The 25,161-nt window shown below is 40.3% G+C and overlaps 1 protein-coding gene across 4 annotated transcripts in view; it reads left to right on the top strand.

The window, feature by feature from the left end:
* TPX2 (TPX2 microtubule nucleation factor) overlaps nucleotides 1–24,875 on the top strand; it is a 59,132-nt gene extending 34,257 nt beyond the window's left edge. For 2 of the 4 annotated variants that reach the window (XM_030309848.2, XM_032592587.1), the window contains 10 exons: nucleotides 139–290; nucleotides 2,548–2,716; nucleotides 6,777–6,918; nucleotides 7,973–8,189; nucleotides 16,817–16,912; nucleotides 18,186–18,362; nucleotides 18,827–18,973; nucleotides 21,491–21,602; nucleotides 22,327–22,493; nucleotides 24,054–24,875. In XM_030309848.2, coding sequence (XP_030165708.1) covers nucleotides 139–290; nucleotides 2,548–2,716; nucleotides 6,777–6,918; nucleotides 7,973–8,189; nucleotides 16,817–16,912; nucleotides 18,186–18,362; nucleotides 18,827–18,973; nucleotides 21,491–21,602; nucleotides 22,327–22,493; nucleotides 24,054–24,164 — 1,490 coding nt within the window. In that variant the 3' untranslated portion in view covers nucleotides 24,165–24,875. Of the gene's footprint in view, nucleotides 1–138; nucleotides 291–2,547; nucleotides 2,717–6,776; nucleotides 6,919–7,972; nucleotides 8,190–16,816; nucleotides 16,913–18,185; nucleotides 18,363–18,826; nucleotides 18,974–21,490; nucleotides 21,603–22,305; nucleotides 22,494–24,053 lie in introns of all 4 variants that reach the window. The other 2 variants (XM_030309846.1, XM_032592586.1) reach the window with 1 other exon arrangement.
* The last annotated feature ends 286 nt before the right edge of the window (nucleotides 24,876–25,161 follow it).

The following is a 25,161-nucleotide window of genomic DNA, read 5'->3' as shown; positions in this document are numbered from 1 at the left end:
AATTTGGGGCTATGTGTAGAGAGTGAACAATATTAAGATCCATGATGATAGAAATATCAAAAGGACTGGATAAAGGGGATTTACTGATATTCTCTATTCTTAGTGTTACCTGTGTGTTTTACTCTGCTTCTTACTCAGGGCAACCTGTGAAGAAATCAGTGAGCCAGGTAACCAAATCAGTTGACTTTCACTTCCGCACAGACGAGCGAATCAAACAACATCCTAAGAACCAGGAGGAATATAAGGAAGTGAATTTTACATCTGAACTGCGAAAGCATCCTCCGTCTCCTGTAAGTTGATGGGCTAAATGGATATTCTTGTTACTAATTCAGGGAGGATTTCGGGTGCACTACTTGTGGTCACTATAATTGAGAGAAGCGTGTTTTTGAGTTAAGGTAGCTCTAAACCCTCACTTTGCCCCATTAGCTATGTGATCTTGGAGAAGTCATGCGGCCTCTCTGGGAAGCATCTTAAGTTGCTGTGAAAACTGAATTAAGGATGTACATATGGAGCTCCTGGTAACTCAGTCATTTAAGCATCTGACTCTTGATCTTGGAACAGGTCATGATCTCACATTTGTGAGATTGAACCCCTCACCAAGCTCTGCCTGACAGTGCGGAAACTGCTTGAGATACTCTTTCTCCCTCTCTCTCTCTGCCCCTTCCCCACTTGTGCACACATGCACTTTCTCTCTCTGTCTCTCAAAATAGTTAATAAACTTTAAAAAAAAAAAAAAGAAAGAAAGAAAGCGGAGTGCATGGGTGGTTAAGCATCTGACTTCAGCTCAGGTCATGATCTCACGGTTTGTGAGTTTGAGACTGCATCAGGCTCTGTGCTGACAGCTCAGAGCTGTAGCCTGTTTCAAATTCTGTGTCTCCCTCTCTCTGCCCCTCCCCTGCTCATACTCTGTGCCTCTCTCAAAAATAAACATAAAAAAAAAATAGAAAAAGAATGTACATAAAGCACTTAGAATTCTGTGTGGCAAATTGTAGGTGCCAGCTTGCTACAGCTTGTGCTCTTACAAAATTCTTGAAAAAATCTTGTGTTTACAAAGTTTTGTGCAATATATGACAGGGCTTATGGAAGAAATGGGGTTGGGGCAGACCATTCAAATCTAACAAAATGATAAGAATCCTACTTAAAAATTCTAAAAAATATTTTTTGTAAGTTTTATTTATTTGAGAGAGAGAGAGAGAGGGCACACAAGCAGGGGAGAGGCAAAGAGAAGGAGAGACAGAATCCCAAGCAGGCTCTGCACCATCAGTACAGGAACTGATGTGGGGATGTGGGGCTTGAACTCATGAACCGAGAGATCATGACCTAAGCCAAGATCAAGAGATGGACACTTAACTGACTGCACCACCCAGGCATCCCTAAAAATTCTAATACTAAGAATTTCTTCTTGCATTTGCAGTAAGCATCATTACTTGTTGAAGTCAGTCCTTTGCAGTCTTAAACCCTGGTGTTGTGCTTCTTCCTTTGAGATGTAGGTCCTTAAAGAGTTTTGTTTCTAATCAGAGACTAATTTTATGAAAGTTAATCATCCAAGGACTAGACTCCTTCATCACTCAGTTTTGGGGAGGATGTCTGCAGAGATTCTGATTCAGGCAGTTGCCTGACCTGATCCAGACCCAGAACCCAAATCAATTTTTTCTTAATGGGATTAAGGGTGAGGGGAATACCTTTGCAGCTTTTTTTCCCTTCTAATTTTCAGAAAACTTGTTCTTGCTGGCTTCAAAACACTGACATGCTTGGAGAAAAAAAATCACCTTATTAACTATTACAGAACAGATAATTTGTTAAGCCCTAGATCCTTTCTCCCTTCTTTTTAATGTTTATTTTTGAGAGAAGAGAGTGAGCATGCACAGGTGCTTAAGCAGGAGAGGGGAAGAAAGAGAGGGAGACAGAGAATCCTAAGCAGGCTCATGCTGTCAGCGCAGAACCCATGAACGTGGCTTTGAGCCACATGGCTCAAACCCACAAACTGTGAGATATGACGTGAGCTGAAATCAAGAGTTGGACACTTAACCAGCTAAGCTCCCCAGGCGCTCCCCCAGCCCCTTTCTCCCTTTTTTAAAAGGTGGGAACAGACTAGTTTTTTTTTTTTTTTTTTTTTTTTTTTTTTTTTTGGGGAACAGACTAGTTTTAACCTTTGCTCAAGGACTGACAAATTTAGGAATAATAATCTTGACTTTTTATTTAAAAAAAAAAAAACAAATTTTTTTTAACATTTCTTTATTTCTGAGAGAGAGAGTGAGAGAGCATGAGCAGGGGCAGAGCAGAGAGAGGGAGACACAGAATCCAAAGCAGGCTTCAGGCTCTGAGCTGTCAGCACAGAGCCCGATGCGGGGCTTGAACTCATGAACTGGGAGATCACGACCTGAGCTGAAGTCGGACACTTAACCGACTGAGCCACCCAGGCGCCCCATAATAATCTTGACTTTACCACAGTCCTTTTTTCTTTTGATCCTCTGTGTTGAATATGCGGCTTATGGTAGATCTGAGCTCTTCCAAAACACTTCATTTGAGGACCAACTTTCTTTACAGGCTCGAGTGACTAAGGGGTGCACCATTATTAAGCCATTCAACCTGTCCCAAGGAAAGAAAAGAACATTTGATGAAACAACTTCTACGTACGTGCCCCTCGCACAGCAGGTTGAAGCCTTTCATAAACGAACCCCTAACAGATATCACTTGAGGAGCAAGAAGGATGATAGTAAGTTTCATATCAACATTATAGCTGGTTGGAGCCTCCCCTAGGATTTCATTTGCTTACGTAAATTTGCCTTTAGTTGAAATCCTAGCTTTTGAACTAAAGTATGGCATATGCCTACATGCAGACAAGAAGTGCACAGTTGAGCATCTTTGTACTCCCCGCTCTGGCTATCTCTCTACTTATATACATCAACCACCTTGATCCTCCTGGTCAATAATTGGCCAGGTATTATACCTTTGCCACTTGTCAGGGTGTGTTGGTGCGGCTACTTAACTATAGAAAATGGAAGCATTCCATTCATTCAGGGTTGTGTGCTTTTTGTTCAACCATTCAACAAATTTCACCACTATAAACCAGGTATAGAAGTGTAGGAGTTATAGCAGTGAACAAAATGGACTTGGTGCTGCTCAACATTAAGTTTCTAATTCAGTGAGAGAAACAGAGCACTATAGATTACGGTAAGTGTAACGAATGTAGAGGGACACACAAGAGTGAAGAGACGTGGGAGATAGGTAGAGCATGTCTGTAAGCTGAGAAGTCCCTGGCAGTGAAAAAAGTTGAAGAACCAGGGCAGAAAGGAGATAACCAGTGATTGACCCTGTGCCAGCAGGTGGAGGAGGGATACTTAGCTCAGGTGGAGTGGTTGTTCTTTGAAGGGAGGGTAGGAGAGAGAAGAATGGGTGCAAATGCCAGAGGGTTTGTAGGTTTGGGATGAACACATGAGAGGATTCTAATCTCTTAGCTTTTGTCTTTATGAAAATAATTACTGCAAGAAGGAAAGTAGAGAAGTTTGAGAAATGGAAGTCATGTAAAATAGTTGTCTAGAATGTAGGACTAGCATTCTGGATAAAGCAGGATTTTGTTGTTTTGCCTTTGAAGGTCTCAGTGTTTTCTGCCCTTGCATTGGCATTGTTTAGTGCAGCCAGGCAAGCTTCTTTAAGTACAGCATTAATATTGTTATTATATTCCAGGGGTCATTTGTCAAATTTTAGATTACAAAAATAGTGAAATGTCTTTTTTTTATCCTAGTGGAAATTTAAATATTAAACATGACTTTCCAAATAATAATATGACTTCTAGAGTCTGATATGCCCTGCTTTTAGAATCTTGGCCCTGGCAAACAGAAAAAAAATTATTTCCTGCAATTAAAAAAATTTTTTTTTAATTCCAATATGGTTAACATATGGTGTTGTATTAGTTTCAGTTATAGTGATTCAGCAATTCTATACATTCCTCAGTGCTCATCATGATAAGTATACTCTTAACTCCCTTCACCTATTTCACCCATTTCCCACCCACCTCCCCCCAGGTAACCATCATTTTTTTTTCTCTATAGTTAAGAATCTGGTTTTGGTTTGTCTCTTTTTTCCTTTGTTTTATTTTTTTTAATTCCATATATGAGTGAAATCAAATGGTATTTGTCTTTGATTTATTTCATTTAGCATTATATTCTCTAGATCCAACCATGTTGTTGCCAATGGCAAGATTTCATTCTTTTTTATGGCTGAGTAATATTCTGTTATATATATATCCATTCATCTGTCAGTGGACACCTTGGGCTGCTTCCATAATTTGGTATTGTAAATAATGCTACATTAAACATAGGGGTGCATATATCTTTTCAAATTAGTGTTTTTGTATTCTTTGGGTAAATACCCAGTAGTGGAATTACTGGATCACATGGTAGTTCTATTTTTAATTTTTTGATGACGCTCTGTACTGTTTTCCACAGTGGCTCTATTAGTTTGCATTCCTACCAACAGTGCACGAGGGTTCCTTTTTCTCCACATCCTTGCTAACACTTGTGTTTCTTATGTTTTTGATTTAGCCATTCTGACAGGTGTAAGGTGATCTCTCATTGTAGTTTTTTGATTTGCGTTTTCCTGATGATGAGTGATGAACGTCTTTTCATGTGTCCCTTGGCCATCTGTATGTCTTTTGTGGAGAAATGTCTGCTCATGTCTTTTGCCCATTTTTAGATTATTGGGTTTTTGTGGGTTTGTTTGTTTGTTTTGTGTGTGTTTTTTTGGTGTTGGTGTTGAGTTGTATAAGTTCTTTATGTATTTTGGATACTAACTCTTAATTGGATATGTTGTTTGCAAGTATCTTTTCCCCTTCATAGGTTGTCTTTTAGTTTTGTTGTTTCCTTTGCTATGCAAAAGCTTTTTACTTTGACATAGTTCCAATAGTTTATTTTTGCTTGTATTTCCCTTGCCTTGGCAGGCATATTTAGAAAAATGTTGCTGCGGCCAATGTCAGAGAAATTACTGTTTGTGCTCTTTTCTAGGACTTTTATGATTTCAGATCTCACATTTAGGTCCTTAATCTATTTTGAGTTTATTTTTGTGGATGGTGTATTTTCTGCAATGATTATTTAAAACTTTATGTAGTTATAAATAATTGTTATACGTATACTTGAAGGCTGACTTCTTTCTTTTTTTTTTTTTCAATATATGAAATTTATTGTCAAATTGGTTTCCATACAATACCCAGTGCTCATCCCAAAAGGTGCCCTCCTCAATACCCATCACCCACCCTCCCCTTCCTCCCACCCCCCATCAACCCTCAGTTTGTTCTCAGTTTTTAAGAGTCGCTTATGCTTTGGCTATCTCCCCCTCTAACCTCTTTTTTTTTTTTCCTTCCCCTCCCCCATGGGTTTCTGTTAAGTTTCTCAGGATCCACATAAGAGTGAAAACATATGGTATCTGTCTTTCTCTGTATGGCTTATTTCACTTAGCATCACACTCTCCAGTTCCATCCACGTTGCTACAAAGGGCCATATTTCGTTCTTTCTCATTGCCATGTAGTACTCCATTGTGTTTATAAACCACAATTTCTTTCTCCATTCCTCAGTTGATGGACATTTAGGCTCTTTCCATAGTTTGGCTATTGTTGAAAGTGCTGCTATAAACACTGGGGTACAAGTGCCCCTATGCATCAGTACTCCTGTATCCCTTGGGTAAATTCCTAGCAGTGCTATTGCTGGGTCATAGGGTAGGTCTATTTTTAATTTTCTGAGGAACCTCCACACTGTTTTCCAGAGTGGCTGCACCAGTTTGCATTCCCACCAACAGTGCAAGAGGGTTCCCGTTTCTCCACATCCTCTCCAGCATTTATAGTCTCCTGATTTGTTCATTTTGGCCACTCTGACTGGCGTGAGGTGATATCTGAGTGTGGTTTTGATTTGTATTTCCCTGATGAGGAGCGACGTTAAGCATCTTTTCATGTGCCTGTTGGCCATCTGGATGTCTTCTTTAGAGAAGTGTCTATTCATGTTTTCTGCCCATTTCTTCACTGGGTTATTTGTTTTTCGGGTGTGGAGTTTGGTGAGCTCTTTATAGATTTTGGATACTAGCCCTTTGTCCGATATGTCATTTGCAAATATCTTTTCCCATTCCGTTGGTTGGAAGGCTGACTTATTTCTAAAATTAATAGATTTGGTTTGTATCTCCTGCTGTTATGTGGCCAGATCTAAATTAGAGGACTCATTCCACGTAATTATGAAAATTGACAAGGTTGCCTCTGGTCAGGTAATCAATATTGTCTATGAATGGTAGTGATAGTCTTAAGATTGATGCTTTGACGTAGTCTTTTTACTTTCTCTATTTGACTTTCTTTGAACCGGTCGTGATGTTTTGATGTAGACGCATTTAGGAAATTCACAAAATTGGGAGTCATTACTTGATCTTTAGAAAGGCCTTATTTTAAAGCTGGAATAAACAAAAGTCTTATGTGTCAGTAATAAGCAAAATAGTTGGCATTGTGAATAGAAAGGCAGTACATGCCTGTGCAGTGATAAGGAATCCATCAGACACAAATGGATTTTAAGTTCAGAAGATGATAGTAGAGTTTAACCAAAGACTACCTTCATCATACCCCTCAGTAAAGAGTGACAGGGAAGAAGGGGCTGCATGTTTGTCAGGTTGACTGACGTGAGCTGAGCTGAGTGTGGAGGACAGCCCCTCTGATTTGTCATCTCTGAGCTGCCTAGCTGAGTCAGCACCTATAGTGTGCTGGGAGCCTTGGGAGCTAGGTGAATGTCTGTGATCTTGGTTTACAGCTCTGTTACCCTCCAAGTCTGCTGTGGTCAAGATATCCAGAGACCCACAGACTCCTGTGCTGCAAACCAAACAGCGCACAAGGCCAGTGACCTGCAAAAGTGCAGCGGATCAGGAGGCTGAGGAGCTTGAGAAACTGCAACAGTAAGTCCAACTGGCAGTATTTGAGGAAGAGTTCCAAGAATCTGCCTGCTTTCTTTTCAATCATACGTATGTGCGTATATATGTACATATATATGTACGTTTTGGGTTTTTTTTAGTTTTATTTATTTATTTTGAGAGAGAGAGAGTGCAAGTAGGGGAGGGCCAGAGAGAGAGAGGGAGGGAGAGAATCCCAAGCAGGCTCCATGCTGTCAGCGCAGACCCTGATGTGGGGCTTGAACTCACCAACCATGAAATCATGACCTGAGCCAAAACTAAGAGTCAGACGCTTAACCGATTGAGCCACCCAGGCGCCCTTGGCTGCTTTCTTTTCAGTTCTATAATGGGGATAGTTGCTGTTTTTCTTGTCATGGGAATTTATGGCATTTGAGTTATAGGCTCTGTAGTCTGTGCCCCTGCCTCTGTGATTAAAAAATTAGAAAGGGGGGGGGGGTGGGAGGCACCTGGCTGGCTTAGTTGGTAGAGCATGGGACTTTTGATCACAGGGTTGTATGAGTCCCATGCTGGATGTAGAGTTTACTTAAAAATAAAATATTAAAAAAAAAAAAGAGAGAAGTGGGAATATGCAGATATCCTGGAACATCAAGTGGTAAAAACGAAGGGGGTAGGCAAACTTACTCAGGATTCCAACTAAGGAGTGTCCTCTGAACTTAGTTGAGGTAGATCCCACCCTTTATGGCTACCCAAGGGCTCATTACAGCTATTATTGGTGGAGGAAACTGGAACAAAGTGTGGTTAGCACTGGAGTTTGTCTCCTGTATCCTTCTTTCATTCCTTTTTGCACTTCTTTTGAGGAGGGGCAGCTTCCTCTGGGAAGAGAAATCCCAGTCTTTAAAGTGGTAAGAGTGTTAGGACTGGCTCCTTTATTCTTTGTTATGGAGGTAGAGACAATGGCTATGGAATGAGTCAAAATTTTGCTGTGCTTGGGTAATCATAATAATTATTTTTCTGTTTTAGACCTGCTTTGTTGTTTGTGTAATTTTTATTTTATTAAAAAAATTTTTTTTGTGGTGTCATTTAAACTCTTATCTTACAGATACAAATTCAAAGCACGGGAACTTGATCCCAGAATTCTTGAAGGTGGGCCCATCTTGCCCAAGAAACCACCTGTGAAGCCACCCACTCAGCCTATTGGCTTTGATTTGGAAATTGAGAAAAGAATCCAGGAGCGGGAGTCCAAGAAGAAATCTGAGGATGAACACTTTGAATTTCATTCTAGACCTTGCCCTACTAAAATCTTGGAAGATGTTGTGGTAAGAATGGTTAAGGCCCTGTATGCTGGCAGAAATATCCTTCTCATGACCAAATATCTCCCTGTTCACAAATGTTTGAGTAGATACTATGATCAGGGCATTGTATTAGGAACTGTAGGTGATAAGAGACAAGTCAGAGGTGGATTTTGCTCTCAGGAAACTTAAAGTCAAGTAAGGGAGACAACATGTATAAATAATATAAAATTAGAAGTATTCTAAGAGCGGTGACAGTTAATAGTACTGTAGGAACTCAAAGGAGATAATGATTTCTTCCAGACAGGAGGTTCAGGGAATGCTCTGTGGAGGACAGAGCATATGACCTGAGTCTTCACCTCGTCCTCATCATGTGTTGTCAGTGTCATAATAGCTGATGCTTTCACTATGTGCTAAACGCTCCTCTAAGCCCCTTCTGTGTATTAACCCATTCATTTTAACCACAATGCCTTCAGGTGATTTACTGTAATTATCACTGGTTTCAGATGAGGCACTTGAGGCACAGAGAGGTTAAGTGGCATTCCTAGGCCATTCAGCTAGTGAATGGTGGAGCAGAGATAAGAACTCAGGCACTCTGCTCCCGAGTTCATGATCTTAATACTTCGTTATATTGCCTCTCCATTGTATGGTAGATTTTGGACTCATAGAAATACAAGTGAAATGGACTGGCAGAGCATTCCAGGCAGTGGAAGTAACGTAAAAGCCTAAAGGTAGAAAACACAGGGTAGCTACTGGGAAGCAGGTGGGTGGCTCATTTAAGCTACAGAAAAGAAGTACAGCATATCAAGAGGAGCAACTGGAAATGAGATTAGAGAAGTGGGTTATAATGTGATGGTGGACATATAGTCAGGAATTTAGGGAAAACATACAATTAGGAAGAGATGCCACAAAGAATCAATAATAGGGTTCATCTACATAAGTGCAAAGATGGTTTTTAGATATATTTCTGTGCAGGTAGGGAAAAACCTTCTTCCTGTATTGGACTGACATATCCAGGTACTAAGAACTCTCTTTTTCTGTTTTCTTTCTTTTTGCTTGCCCTTTGAGTCACCATGGTTTTAAGTGAAACTGCATCAAAATATATTATTACCTTGGTCCGTGTACTTAGTTTTGTTGTTGTTGTTGTTGTTGTTGTTGTTTTAAGGTTTTATTTCTTAGTAATCTCTACACCCATCATAGTGCTTAAACTCACAACCCCAAGATCAAGAGTCGCATGCTGCTCTGACTGAGCTAGCCAGGCACTTCTGTTTATTCCATTTTCTTAGCACTAAGTCAGAAGCAATCCAAAGTTATATTTTCCAGGCTTTAAGAAAGCACAGTAATGCTTAGAAATAGTTCTTCCCCTCTTCCCACCTTTATGGCTTACTGCATATGAGACCTCCTTTCTATTCACAATGCTTTTTCCTTTTCCTTTTCTTTCCTTGATGCACAAGTACTATAGGCCAAACTCTGTTGCACAAACTTCTAAGAAACCTCTTCCCACACAAGTGATCATTCTCCAAGTCCTATGCTGTCATTTGCCCTTTGTCATTACCCACTGAGGAAAATGCTCTGAATGTAACAAGGGAAATGTAGGTTATATGCAAACTTCAGAATCCTAGAGCCTAGCAGAAGGGTTCAATGTTTTCATTTTACACACTAGAAAATCAAGGCCCAGAGAAGAGAAGTTACTTCTTCAAGGCTTTTGTAACATGCATTTAGTACCTTGCTTTTAGTAACATCTTTTTCTCTAAGCTCCTGGCTTTCCCCCCCTGATACAAAGCTTTGGTTTTTATTTAATTCACTTTTACCCTTTTGATTTTTACTATATCCTTATATCTCATATTACCAGTATTGACTTTATATATTCTTAAAATTGACTAATTTTTAAAGTAATTTTATTTTTTTTTCAATGTTTATTTATTTGTTTTTGAGAGAGAGAAAATCCCAAGCAGGCTCTGTGCTGTCAGCAGATCGACCAGGGCTCAATCTCACAGACCATGAGATCATGACCTGAGCTGAAATCAAGAGTCAGATACTTAACCGACTGAGCTACCCAGACGCCCCTAAAGTAATTTTAAAGGGAGCATATAAATCATTGTGTAAATGGAAAACCAGTACTTTTTGCCATGAATAATAATACTAACAGCTAATATATGAAGCTTATTATGTGCCAAGTTTTATTCTACGCTCTTCAATTTATATAATAACTTACTTAATTCTCATAATTTATATAGTAACTTAATTCTCATAATAACTCTTGAGGTAAACACTCTAGGTCCTATTATCAGTCTGTTTTATAGTTAGGAAATATAATAGTTAAATAACTTTCCCAAGATCACTAACTAGCCAGTGGCAGAGCTGGATAGATTCTAGGTATATGGTTTCAAGGTCTGTACTCTTGTGTTAAAATAGAAGGTACCTTTTTAAATAGAAAGGTCTTGGGAAATATGTGACTATTAAAAAAAAAATAGTCTGCATCCCACTTAACATCCTCTTCCATGATATCTGTCTTACCTGAACTTTGATTTTAGAAACCCTGATTTAGGAAATTGGGCTGGCAGTTTGTTGTACTTTGGACATGCTAGGGTGAACTTGTATGTGGGGAAGGGTGCCTAGAGTTCGGTAAGATTTAGTTAAGTGAGATCTTAGAGTAGCCTTGTACTAGTTTATGCCTTGTTGAGAATTCTGGATAAACATATCAGCAAAGCACTAGGTAAGTAAGATGCAACTGAATTGATGTGGTACGCTCCAGGGAAGTGTTTGCCAAATCCAGCTGGTTCTCAGAATCCTCTGGGGATCTTATTACATAAACAGATTCCTGGGCCCCACCCCTGGAGTTTTGATTTGTTATGTGCAGCATAGATTAGAGAGAGCCCCAGTGAGAAATTAGTGTCTGACACACAGTAAGCAGTTATGTTGTTAATAGTAATAACTGTCATTTTCTCACATGCTCTCCTCATGCCGAGCGTTTTATGTAGATTGTTGTCTTCTTGCAACAATTCTTAAGAGGCAGGTTTTATCTTTGTTCCTGTTTTTCAGATGAGGAAGAGACAATAGGAGGTATCTAGTATGCAGAGCCAGGATCTGAACCCACCATCTCCTTGAATACTTGCTTATTCTACCGCACTTTCTTATTCTACCATCATTTATTTTGGCAAACTCAGTTTTTGAGTTTGATACTGGCCATTTGCAACTCTCCCTTCTAAAAGTTCCAGTGATTGCACTTCAACTCTTGGTTTTCTAGAGAAGCAAAGCATAGGAAGCATTAGGTGTATTCTTTCACCCTCTTCATTTTTTAGAAAGAGAGGCTTTGAAAGGGGAATGTAGCTTGCCCATAGGATCATTTTTAAAAGTTGCTGGTAGAATTGAGATTAGGTCCCTTAACTTCTACTTCTGGACTCTCAGAACAGAAGAGCCTGCTTCCCAGAGCCCAAATTCATCTGGTCTGTTCACCACTGTTCTTCATCCTTGCCCCTCTAGTGCTGAAGCTCTTTTTGTGTGTCCTTACGGTGTTTCTTGTGCTCTTAAACTTGTGGTTGATAGGTGGCAAGGAGACAATGGGGCTGATGAGAGATGGGCTTGGGCAGCAGTGGGCTGTGAGGCAGAGATGAAAAAAGGGCTCTTGGGGCAGAGGTGGAGTGATGAAAACCTTGAGCTCAAGGGTGTGAAATGTGAACTTGGTGCCGACATCTAGTGGGGAACCGGGGCACCACAGAGGTGGATGTGGTGTCAGTGAGGCCAGGGAATAATTTTAGCAGTGATATTTTAGGGATGACTTGGGGAGACCAGCAGGTTTTTTTTTTTACCCCCCCCCCCCCATACTCCCTGAGATAATATTGCTTCATAGTAATTTCCTAACTGCTCTTGTGGCAGAGCATTTGGGGCCATATCCTGTCATAGGGAGAAGTGCTCACCCCTAATACCTGCTCCCCTATCCTGGGCTGCTTTTCCTAAATGCGCCTTCTGCCTACTCACATTGCGTACTTCTAACACATATCACTTTACAGTACTTTCCCAGAGCTTCCTGTTAGGAACTTCCCCTGTTATCCTTTAGCTCCACATTCTGCCAGATTTCCTCAGAGCACTTGTGAAAATCAGGGAATACCTGATTTATCACTTTTTCATTGTCTCTTTCCTCCATGAGAACGTGAGCTCCCTGAGAACAGGGACTGTGTATGTCTGTCTTGTTCATTTTTGTATCCCCTGCACGTAGCATCCAATGTTGGATAACTGAGTAAGAGTAAGAGCTGAAATGCACCAGTCTATATTCTGGGAATTCAAAGATGGGAAAAACATAGCACACATCCTCAAAGCTTTCACAGTTCAATCAACATATGTTCATCGAACAATTACTACTTCTCGTAGGTACTGTGGAGAATGCAAAGGGATGTAAATGAGGACATCCCTGCCTTCAAGGAGCTTACAACTAGGAAAACTTAAAATAGTAAAACAAGGGGTGCCTGGGTGGCTGAGTCGGTTAAGCCTCTGACTCTTGATTTTGGCTCAGGTCATGATCTCATGCTTTGTGAGTTTGAGCCCTGCATCGGGCTCTGTGCTAACAGCACAGAACCTGCTTGGGATTCTCTCTCTCTACCTGTCTCTCTGCCCCTCCCATGCTTGCATGCATTCTCTCTCTCCCTCTCTCTCAAAATAAATAAACATTACAAAAATTTTTTTAAATAGCAAAATAAGACTGTTGTTTTTAGAAACCCAATATATGTTTATTTCTGATTGAGCCCCCAGTTGGTTGGCATTGATTGCAGTGGAGATGGGGTGTGGGTGGGTATTTGCTGCACAGTTGATATCCACAAATCACCCTTTCCTCTCCCCCAATTAATGAGGATTGAGCCCACTCATAAATACCTCTTTCGAGGCTTATTTGTTAGAGATTTCCATTGCTCTTCTTTTAAAATGCACATCTTTGGGGGCGCCTGGGTGGCTCAGTTGGTTAAGTGACCGACTTCGGCTCAGGTCATGATCTCGCAGTTTGTGAGTTCGAGCCCCTGTGCTGACAGCTCAGAGCCTGGAGCCTGCTTCGGATTCTGTGTCTCCCCCTCTCTCTACCCCTCCCCTGCTCATGCTCTGTGCCTCTCTGTCTCTCAATAATAAATGTTAAAAAAAAATTAAAAAGAAAATAAAATGCACATCTCTGCTAGGTGGATGGAAAGGGTGGGGGGAAGGAAAAGAGGGATTATTTTAGAACTAAATGAATTCTCAGGTATTTATTTCTATTACTTTATGTTATGAAAAGAAAAAAAAAAAAGCAACCCAAGGCCTAGAAGGCTATCTCATGTGCCCCGGGTTATGCAGTTGGAATCAGAACTGGGCTAGAACCAACCTCTGGCTCCTCTCTTCACATTCTTCCCGCTCCCACATACCCTGGGTGTGCTCAAGTAAGAGAGGCTGGTGGCCACCTGTCCAGTGCAGTATAGAACAACAGGCTTTTGCTGTTGTTTTACAGTAAGCATTATTTGAAAACCCATTTCGCAGACTTTTGTCACTATGATTACAAGTTCTGCTAAATGAGATTTCACTGTGCTAGTGATCCCGGCTTTCTTTAGAAAACAGAACTTCCACAGCAGAATGAGCATTCTCTTTACAGTAGTCACCTTGGCAGGGTATACATTCTTTCCAGTGATTTATACTGTGCAAAGCTTTTTTGGGAAAGCTTGAAGCTTGTGGCTCATAGTCTTTTGGATCTCTTTAGCAATGGCAGGTGTTTTTATTTTAAGGATTAATTTGCTTTTAGGAGCGTATTAAATAATTTGGAACTAAAACTAAATAGTCTAAGATAATAGAGTGGAAAGTTTTGCTTAAAAGATTGGGTGTATACCTCGCATTGCCTAAAAACTGACTGTGAAGGCCATTCCAAGAAAGACATTCCAAACATGGTTTGAGCAGTTACAGCATTGTTGAGATTAAGAATAAGTCTCTTTCCCAAGTTATAAATTAGAGTCCAAGAGTTTCATTTTATTTTATTTTATTTTATTTTTTTGAGTCCAAGAGTTGTAGAGTCCAAGGTATAAATTCCGTTTTCATTTTTACTGTATTTATTCAACATTTACTGACTGCTTTATACTTGCTATGATCTTTGTTAGGTACTAGAGATTGATGGTATAATAGTCCCCACTCTCAAAGGCTAGCAGATGAACATCTAAACACACAAGTGCTATGAAGTTTCATATGTATTGTCATAGAACCATACACAGGGAAAGAGAGAGGTCAGTTCATAGGTTCTGGGAGTGGAGAGATCAATTGAAAGCCTTTATAAAAGAGGAGGTGCTTCCATGGAGCCTTGAAAAGAAAGCTTAGGTGTTTCCAAGCAGCTGGGGCATTTCAGAGAGAACACAAAGGTGTTGAGAGAACCAGCATTAACATTTTGGCAATTGCCTGTAGTGGTTGGAGGGCAATCTGTAGGGAAGGGTGAGAGATAAGGCTGGGGAGTCAGAGCACCATATTGTGAAGCGCCTTGTACTTCATGGCAAGGAACTTGTTATACTGTTATAGGTAGCATAGGAGCCATTAAAGAAATTTAAGTCAGGAAGTTATTTGATCCAATGTGTCTTAGACAAATAATTGTGACTGTATATAGAAGATGGATTAGAGGAGTGAGATGAGAAGGTGAAAGACTTACAAGGCTAGTAGGGTGGCACAGGCAGTATGTGGTGTGGCTGGTGGAGAGGAAGCAGAGTAGAGGGCGGGGGGTGGGGGTGGGCAACATACATATGTGAATGTAACAAGGAGTGATTGAGGATGGCTTAGGGTTTTGATTTTTTTTAATCATTTCATTTTTTCATCATTGTAAGTGTACTCTTTAACCCCCATTCCCCCACTTTCTTTCCCTCTGGTAACCATCAGTGTGTTCTCTATAGTTAAGTCTTTTTCTTGGTTTGTCCCTCTCTCTCTCTTTTTTCCTTTGCTTGTTTGTTTTGTTTTTTAAATTCTACATGTGAGTGAAATCATATGGTATCTGTCTTTCTCTGACTGACTTATTTCACTGAGCGTTATACTCTCTAGCTCCATACATGTTGTTGGAAATGGCAAGATATCATTCTTTTTTATGGCTGAGTAATATTTGTGTGTGTGTGCCACATCTTTTTTATCCATTTAACTATCAGTGGACACTTGGGCTGCATCCATGGTTTGGCTATTGTATATAATGCTGCAGTTTTGATCTTTTTTTTTTTTTTTTTAAAGAGCATGGTTTTGCTTTTTCTTTTTGTTAAAGTTTATTTTGAGAGAGAGAGAGTGCGCATACATGGGCACATGTGAGCAGCGGGTAGGGGGTGAGGGTGTGTGCAGAGAGAGAGAGAATCCCAAATAGGCATCATGCTCAGTGCAGAGCCTGACATGGAGCTCAGTCCCACAACCGTGAGATCATAACCTGAGCCAAAATCAAGAGTCGGACGCTTAACCAGTTGAGCTACCCAGGCACCCCTTGATTGTTTTTTCAATTGATCTGGTCTTCATTAAAAGACCACTTCATTAAAAAAAAGACCAAGAGAGAAGCGTGGGTCATGATATTATGATTCATGAGTTTGAGACCCACATTGGCTCTCTGCAGCATGGAGAAATCCTCTGTCCCGATTTCTCTCTGCCCCTTCCCCACTCATGCGCTCGCTTTCTCTCTTTCTCTTTCTCTCAAAAAATAATAAATAAACATTAAAAAAAGAGACCAAGAGATACCATTTTGTAGTTAGGATTAATTGCCAGATTTGCGATAGAGTATAAATTCTGTGAGAATTAGAAAATGCTTATGAAACAACTTTCTAAAGCATGTTAGTTTTGAATGATGTGCAAAGTATGGTACATATAATTCAGTGTGCAAAGACTTGAAATGTTGGCAGTGTTTTGGAATCTTGAAGGGAAAAATCCTCAAAGTAGTTGAATATATTAGAATTACGGAATATTGGGGTTTATAGTCAGTTTAGCGTCCGACTTCAGCTCAGGTCATGATCTTGCAGTCCGTGAGTTCCAGTCCTGTGTCGGGCTCTGTGCTGACAGCTCAGAGCCTGGAGTCTGCTTCAGATTCTGTGTCTCCCTCTCTCTCTGTTGCTCCCCTGCTCATGCTCTGTCTCTCTCTCTTGAAAATAAATAAGGATTTAAAAAAAAGAATTATGCAATATAGAAAATTCATTGCCTCTCTTAATCCACTCTCAAAGAGATGTGTGAGTTAACAGTTGTTCTTCCCAGATTTTGTTTTTTATGCTTAACTTATATATATTTTTAAAAGAAAAAATAATATATTAAAAAAAATAATATTCTCTATTTCAGTAACCTGTCCCTCCTCTCTTCTCAACATTATGAACACTATAATATGTCAGGAACAGATTTATTTCTTTTTCATGGCTGTATGATATACTTTTGTGTGGCTTTACTGCAATTTAAAAAATAATTTTAAAAAAATTTGTTTATTGTTATTATATTTTTTATATAACATATAATATGTTTTTTATATTATTTTAGGCCACCTTTGGAGTGCCACTGTGTTCCAGTATGCTTTTGTCTTACTTGGGTAGACAGCAACATCAGACTAGCCTTTGTTTGATTCCTGGTCTATGAATTCCCCTTTAAGAAAGGGATTTAATCTTCTCACACAGCCTAGTAGATATTATTCTGGGATGTCTAATTGAATTGCTTACTCCTTGCAGGGTGTTCCTGAAAAGAAAGTACTTCCAATCACTGTCCCCAAGTCACCAGCCTTTGCATTGAAGAACAGGATCCGAATGCCCACCAAAGAAGATGAGGTGACTCCTGGGATGGAGGGTTTTTCTTCCTTCTGCACCATCCATCTAAGCATTCCTCTTTCTTAAACTTAATAGAATTCAAAGGCAGTCACTCTTATCTGGAGTTGTCTTTAACAGTGGCAGATCATCTTTTTTGCTCCCCCTCTAGAGCAAAGTAGTTGGTAAGGGTATGAATCTTCTGGCTTTCAGTAGTAATTGGTTGCAACTTATTGGAGGCTTGTCCTTTTCTATAGCATTGAAAATCAGCCTATCATAACTTGAATCAAAATTTGCCAAGCCTTGTATTTTATTTTGCCTGAGCTATTGTCACCATTCAGCGAGGGACTTTTAAAATTCACACTAAGCAGTTACATCCGCCCTATCCAATCTCCACCAACCCAAGGGTTGTTAAGGTTACTTACTGTGTGGTGATGATGGTTCATGAAATTGGAATACGTGAACTGTCATTGATCAGGCTAGTTTCTTGTTACATCTCCCATTTTATCTATAAATATCCAGAGTTAGGGTAATTTTATAGCAGATCTCAAGCATAAGCCTTTTTATAGGTTCATTTGAAACTAAAATACACAGTAATCTTATGTTACCAGCTTGAACCCAAACAACTTACTTGGTCCTATTCTGGGTTTGGCAACCATTAACTCCCAGTCACATGTTTTAGTGGAGTCTGGAGGCTGGGTCAAAGAAGAGGCCAAGGTATATGCTTGGTTAGTACCTCTCTTCTGTTCTCCATTTTGTTCACGCTGTTTGATCTCCTTTCATTTTTACAACCTTCCTTTGTAAAAACGTGAGATCCTTTAAGAGTAGTAATTGTGTTAGTCCTTCATCAAATGTTTCCACACCGGTCTCACCCCTGAGAAGTGGTAGGTAACTTAGGTATTATCCCTCTTTGATAGAAAAGGAAGCGAGGTGGGGCAACTGGGTGGCTCAGTCGGTTGAGTGTCCGGCTTCGGCTCAGGTCATGGTCTTGCAGTTCGTGAGTTTGGGCCCTGTGTCGGGCTCTGTGCTAACAAACAGCTCAGAGCCTGGAGCCTCTTTCGGATTCTGTGTGTGTCTCTCTCTCTCCCCCTCCCTGCTCATGCTCTGCCTCTCTCTGTCTCTCAAAAATAAATAAGTGTTAAAAAAAAAAAAAAATTGAAGAAAAAAAAGAAGCGAGGTAACCTAGGGGGTTGAGTGACTTGCCTTAATTAATGCCTCTTCTCTCATGTAGTGTTTTCTGACTCTGTATTCTGAGGAGGTGAGAGAGAGCTTGTGTCTAAACTAGTTTTTCCCTTAGGAAGAGGAGGAGCCGGTGGTGATAAGAGCTCAACCTGTGCCACATTATGGGGTACCTTTTAAGCCCCAAATCCCAGAAGCAAGAACTGTGGAAATATGCCCTTTCTCTTTTGATTCTCGAGACAAAGAACGTCAGTTACAGAAGGAGAAGAAAATAAAAGAACTGCAGAAAGGGGAGGTAGGTGTTTCCATTTTCCGCAAGTAACATAATACTATCCTTTCATCTGTCAAAGATAATCTTTTATGTTGCACTTTTAACTATAAAATCACTGACTTCCTTTGATCCCTCTTAAAAACCTTATGAAGTATAAATAGGGCAAGTTTTTAATAACCCTTCTGCCACAAGGAGATTAAGTGACTTGCCCATGATTGTGCTACCAGTTATTGGGAGAATATTAGGAGAATAACCTAGATTCTCCTAGGTTATTCTAGAATAACTTAGACTCTCCTAGGTTATTCTAGAATAACTTAGAGCCCTAATGGGCTCTTTTGAGCCCATTACTCTTTCTGCTGTTCATACCATACTGCTTTGAAAACCGTCCTTTCCTATTTTTCAGATTCATTCAAATATTCTGGAGCAGTTCTTGCTTTCTAGCTAGAGAGACCTTAGGATTTGAAATCTTGTGTTTTCCTTTCTATTAGGTGCCCAAGTTCAAAGCACTTCCTTTGCCTCATTTTGACACCATTAACCTGCCAGAGAAGAAGGTGAAGAACACAACTCAGATTGAGCCTTTCTGCTTGGAGACTGACAGAAGAGGTGCTCTGAAGGCACAGACTTGGAAGCACCAGGTGGGGGAAGGGAAGAGCAGCCAAAATGTTCATTGCTTCGTTGTTGGTTGGTTAGAATACACAGACCCACTACATTGAAATTCATTTGGGAGCTAACATCCTGAATTATTTCAGGGGCTCTCACTCTAAATCAGAGGTCAGTAGCCTTTTACTGTAAAAGACCAGATAGTAAATACCTTTTTATTTTTAGTATTATTATTATTATTATTTTTTAATGTGTCTTTATATTTGAGAGTGAGAGAGAGATAGAGTGTGAGAGACAGAGGAGCAGAAAGAGAGGGAGACACAGAATCCAAAGCAGGCTCTAGGCTCTGAGCTGTCAGCACAGAACCTGGTGCAGGGCTTGAACCCATGAACCGTGAGATCATTCCCTGAGCCAAAGTTGGACTTTTAACCAGCTGAGCCACCCAAGTGCCCCAAATTCGGATAGTGAATATTTTAGATGTTGTAGGTTGCATATGGTGTGTGTGTGTGTGTGTGTGTGTGTGTGTGTGTGTGTGTGTCTGTCTCAACCCTCTGAAAATGTAAAAACCAGTCTTAGCTCAAGGGCTGTACAAAAAGCGGTTACAAACTAGATTTAGCCTGTAGGCTGAAGTTTGCTGATCTCTGCTCCAAGTGATCATCTGGAGAATGTGAGAACCGTCAGGCTTTTTTTGCGTCAGGAGTTTCTTTAAGATCTCCTCTATTCCATCTATTAGACTTGTTCACTACTTGTTCACTCCTTTCTGTTGGTGCTTTGATAAGAATCGGTATGGTGAAAATAGATCCTTAATATGATATGCTGTTTCCTCAACATAGTGTGCTATTTGCTCTTTGTAGATGGCAGGTGATTAAAAACAATTAATTGATTGTTGGCTGTTATAATTGGGATCTAATGCTGCCCTATTGGAAAACAATTCCCCTGAATCCCTAAGTTTGTCACTGTTTTTATATCATGATTTATCCTGGACTCTGTCCAAAAGGATCTCTGGGCTAATCTTTTTAGGAAGTCACCCCTCTTGAAGCTCAAGAGATGTGATTGCTTATATGACTGCACATACGTCCCTTGTCGGTGTTGTTCCCGAGGAAAACTTAGGACTGTTGTTTTGGAAGTAGTAGTGAATCTCTCTTTCAAGGACCACGACACAAAATGTCTGTGTGTGGCATTTACTATAATAAAAAAAATTTTTTTTTTTAAGTTTTTCAGACACACACAGAAGTAGAGAGAATAGCATAATGATCTTCCATGAACCTGTCGTGTGGTTCTATAATGATCAAAACATGGAAAATCTTACTTCATCTATATTTCTACCTACTTACCTCTACACTGGGTATTTCTACCAACAAAAGATTAATTTGAAGCCAATTCTAGGTATCACCGCATTTCATTCACAAACAGCAAGTAAATATACTTCAGTGTGTATCTTTGCAAACATAAGTATATTTTTAAAAAGATTAACAGTAATCCCTTAATAGTGACAAATAGTGTTCTTATAACCCTACATCTCTCATAATTGTTTTAGACAGTTGAATTGTTCAAATCAGGGTCCAAATAAGGTCTACATAATGGATTTGTTTGATGAATCTCTAAATCCCTTTTTCTCTATAGGCTTCTCTACTTATATATTACTTGTGGATTAAACTGGATTTGTCTTGTAAGTTTTCCACAATCCAGATTTTGGTCTTTGCATTCCCATGGTGGACTTTAATACGTTCCTGTATCTTCTATGTTTCTTTTGTTGTTGTTATTTAGTTTATTTATGTTGTGGGGGGGAGTAGGGGCAGAGAGGGAGAGAGAATCCCAAGTAGGCTCCATGCTGTCAGTGCAGAGCCTGACTCAGGGCTCGATCCCACGAACTGTGAGATCATGACCTCAGCTGATATCAAGAGCCAGATACTCAACTGACTGAGCCACGCAAGTGCCCCTCTTCTGAGATTAAGAGTCTCATGCTCTACCGACTGAGCTAGCCGGGCAGTCACCTCTTCTGTATTTCCTATAAATGAGTAGTTAGATCTAGAGGCTTGATTAAATTCTAGTTAGATTCTTTGGGGGGTTGAAAGGAAGAATACTTTATAGGTGATCACATCCAAGGGTATATAATATCTACATGTTTATTTTTGTGATGTTCAGATAGGCCTTAAAAGTACCTTAAAGATACTTTCTAGTTCTCATTGGATTCAGAGGTTGTTAGTCTGATCAACTCATTGTAAAGGGTTGTTTTTTGTTTTTAAAGTTTATTTATTTATTTTGAGAGGGAGAGCGAGAATCCCAAGCGGGCTCCGCATTGCCAGTGCAGAACGCAACACAGGGCTTGATCTCACAAAGTGCGAGATCATAACCTGAGCCGAAATCAAGAGATGCTCAACTGACTGAGCCACCCAGGCACCCCTATAAAGAGGGTTTTAACAGGTTTGGATGAAGCCATCTGCTATCTTTATTTAGATGAAGCAGTTTAGAAACATTAATGCTTGAATCATTGAGGAGGTAGTAATGGAGAGTTGTGTTGTTGCTTATCTAATAGACTCTCTTTCTTGTAGCTGGAGGAAGAACTGAAACAGCAGAAAGAAGCAGCATGCTTCAAGGCTCGTCCAAACACCGTCATCTCCCAGGAGCCCTTTGTTCCCAAGAAAGAGAAGAAATCCGTTGCTGGTAGTAGTATATGTACTCTTGGGGGATCGGGGTAGAATTGTCAGACTTCCCAGGGAGGATGTTGGGATTCAGTTATGTCAGTATCAGCTGTGTCAACCAGAAGCCTTTGCCTAGTAGAGGATCTAGTTGTTCTCCTTTTAGAGTAGTTTTTTTGTCTTTGTTGAACACATCAGCTGTGTTGAGTTTGCAGAATGTATTGGGGTCAAATTCATAGAACAAGAGCCTGGGAAGAGGCAGCTGGCATTTTCAACAGCAGCTCTACTGTTTTACGATAGGCTTTACTCATCCAAAGAGTCGTAAGTGAGGGAGGAAGGTCCAGGATTTCTTTCTGGAGTTCACCATGAAGCAAGCCTTAGATATAAAACATTTAATTCCTTTGCACTGGGTAGGGTGTCAGAAAATTGGATTCTCCTCCTACATCTGTCTCAGAATCACTATATAGTTTTGAGCAAGCTGTTTCATCTGTATAAGTCTTGCTTTTCTCCTAATAGGTGGTTTCCAAGAGGTTTTCCAACTGTTAGGACTTTTTTCCAGATTCTAGGACTTTTTATATGTGGTTTACTCCACCTTCCTGCTAACAGGGCTTCCCTTGAGCTTAGCCTTTCTGTTGCCTTGCATGTCAGTACCACTTGCTGTGTCCTTGCAGGCTAAGTTTATGCAGGTTCTGCTTGTGCACCAATATTCTCTCTGTTTCTGTACTCAGAGGGCCTTTCTGGTTCTCTAGTTCAGGAACCTTTTCAGCTGGCCACCGAGAAGAGAGCCAAGGAGCGGCAGGAGCTGGAGAAGAGAATGGCTGAGGTAGAAGCTCAGAAAGTCCAGCAGTTGGAGGAGGCCAGGCACCAGGAGGAAGAGCAGCAGAGGGAGGAGCTGGCCAGGCTACGGAAAGAACTGGTAATTGAGCAGCACGCGCACTCACTAACCCACAGTTGTCTCTGTTTTGTGTTATCTGTACCTCGCCTTGTTCCAGGAAGAATCTAGGGTGGCCTACAAGGACACATAAAAGAAGAGTGAAAGCAGGAAATCACACAAAAGAATGGTGACTAAGTTGTGATGTGAACAGTGCTAAAGGTGTGCACATTGTGATCCATGTATCGAAGTTTGAGCCATAATTTTGGCCCTTTTTAGGAACCAACTTGTTGGTTACAAAACTCACTGTTCATGAGATATAATGTGCTAGTTGTTAAAAAAATACGTTTATGCTTGATACTGAATTCAGACAGAATTTCCTCCAAGGGTCTTCATAAGGAGGATATCATGTAGTGTAACATGCACAGTGATGCATTTCTAGGACTGTCTATTTATTCATTTTTATTATTCCCTTTAGACTTAAGAAAATCAATGTGGTTTTATAATTAGACAAGAATACATAGGTAGGGAAGGACGGGAATAATGTGGCAACTGTATTTTCATTTTCCTCTTAATACTGGACTCAAATTCCTTGGGGTCATAGCACATGTTGGTCCATGTGACCCTCCATGCTAACACTAACATAATGATTTAAATATTAAGTTATTCAGAAAGAAAGCTTAATTCACAGGACTTTTTCACTAGGAGGGGAAGCAAGCGGCATTCACTGCATTAATGAGGAAGAAGGGTTTCAGATGGAACTTCATATGATTAATAAAAGGAAGAATATAGAAATATATAAGTTGTTGAGGTTTTGCCTAAAAATGCTAGGCCAGCTGCTGATACAGCTGTTGGCAGAGAGGACTTTGGCTTCAGGAAGTCTCTAGGGACAAGTTATTAAAGGGACCAGTTCTTTGGCAAAATTTAAGCTGCCATTTGCTGATTGGATGAAAAACCATACAGTCCCTGCTCTAGAAATACACACAAAACCAGCCTTTTTTCCAGTTCTTTGGTTTTTTTCTCAACACTTGGTACTGCCTCTTGTGTTTGTGCTTATCTTAGAGGTGTTACAGCGATTCTCAGTATAGGCTGATGTCAGCATCCTAAAGCACAGTTCAGTCAATGTTCTCTCGACTAACCTGACTTAATTCAGGATTGATTTTAGACTATCCAGGAGGGGAGATGGCCTTCTCCCAGCAACCCTTCCTGGTTATTGGTTTGTTTGTTTTTTGTCCATGGTTTTGGTGAATATTAAGACTGAGTAAGCTTAAGATTGTACCCTGGCAGGTTCTTAACAGGTATCTCTTCTCTGCTGCAATTGTGTGCAGCCCGGTTAACACCTGAGTAATAGACAACCAAGCTGGAGATAGACTTGATGTTCTTTAGTGCAAGCTGAGAGACCCAGCAGGACCTGAACAAAACTTGCTTGGGCTCCAAAGCACATGTGCTTTTCCATTATGCTGTGTCGCCTTCTTTTTTCCCCTCTTTGACTTGCATCTGTAAGATTATACAAGCATTTTCTCAAGAAGGAAAAATAAAAGCAACTATAAGCATAGTTCTGTAACATCCTTATCACTGGTAACTTTATCTTTCCTCACTCTGCAGGTGCACAAGGCAAATCCAATACGCAAGTACCAGGGTGTGGAAGTAAAGTCAAGTGACCAGCCTCTGACTGTGCCCGTTTCTCCCAAGTTCTCCACTCGATTCCACTGCTAACTTCAGCTGTGAGCTGCAGACACCACCTGGGAACAGAAGCTGCTCTTTTCATCAAACCAGGAGCCTTCTTTCCTTGCCATAGGGCATGAAGAGAATCCATTTCTCCAGACTTTTACCTGCCCATACCAAACAGAGCATACCTGACAAGTGTGGACTCCAGTTTTGTTGAGAATTGTTTTCCTACATTATTGAAGCTAATAATGAGACTCAACTCATGTATGTCATGCTCTGACCCCGTGTAGTTATTTCCTGTGAACCATCAGTAGACCTTTAATAGGAGTCTTAACTCTGACTAGACTTTAAAGTCTCTGTATCAGCACAGTATAATTTCTATTGCTTCTTTGCCCCCCTCCCCCTTTTTTCTATTTTAATCAGAAAATAAAGATAGTTAAATATTAAGGTAGGATTTAAGTCATGGCTTACCTGAGGAACAATGAGTATATCAGGTTCTTTCCTCTTCTCTGCACAAAATGAATCTAGTGTTACAGAACCCGTCACTACGAGGGTAGAAGCCTCAATAACACAACCATGAAGAAGACTGCATGGACTGACAGGGAACCTCGTGGCAGCCATCGGCAAGCTTTGGGACAGGACTGCTGTTAAGGCACGTTCTTCCCTCATCAGTGCTGATAATAACAGGGAATGCTGTGCAGGACACGTTTGAAGTCCTCCAATAAACTGGAGTAGAATAAATATGTTTGTCTTCCCTTCCCTGATTTTGTCACTGGATGTTTTTAATTCTGTCAAGCCCCTTTGGAGGTCACACCTTACTGGGGAAATGAGTACTTTGAGAGGAAGAAGGTCCAGGAACTTTGGAACTTTGAAAAGCACAGGCTCTGTTCTTAGAGGAAAAGGCTTTGTAACTTTTTTCTGTCCTTCCATATTTTGTTAACTGCCTCCCAGGAACCACTCTGGAAGGCACTCATGTTTGTTATTATGCCTTCAGACAGTCCTGTGCCTTCTTCCGTAAATGTGCCTTTTCTTGTCTGGTAAACTT

Source organism: Lynx canadensis, chromosome A3 (genome assembly GCF_007474595.2).
Source record: "Lynx canadensis isolate LIC74 chromosome A3, mLynCan4.pri.v2, whole genome shotgun sequence".
NCBI lineage: Eukaryota > Metazoa > Chordata > Mammalia > Carnivora > Felidae > Lynx > Lynx canadensis.
The sequence above is the reverse complement of the archived record's forward strand: the minus strand, read 5'-3'. Positions and strand labels throughout refer to the sequence as shown.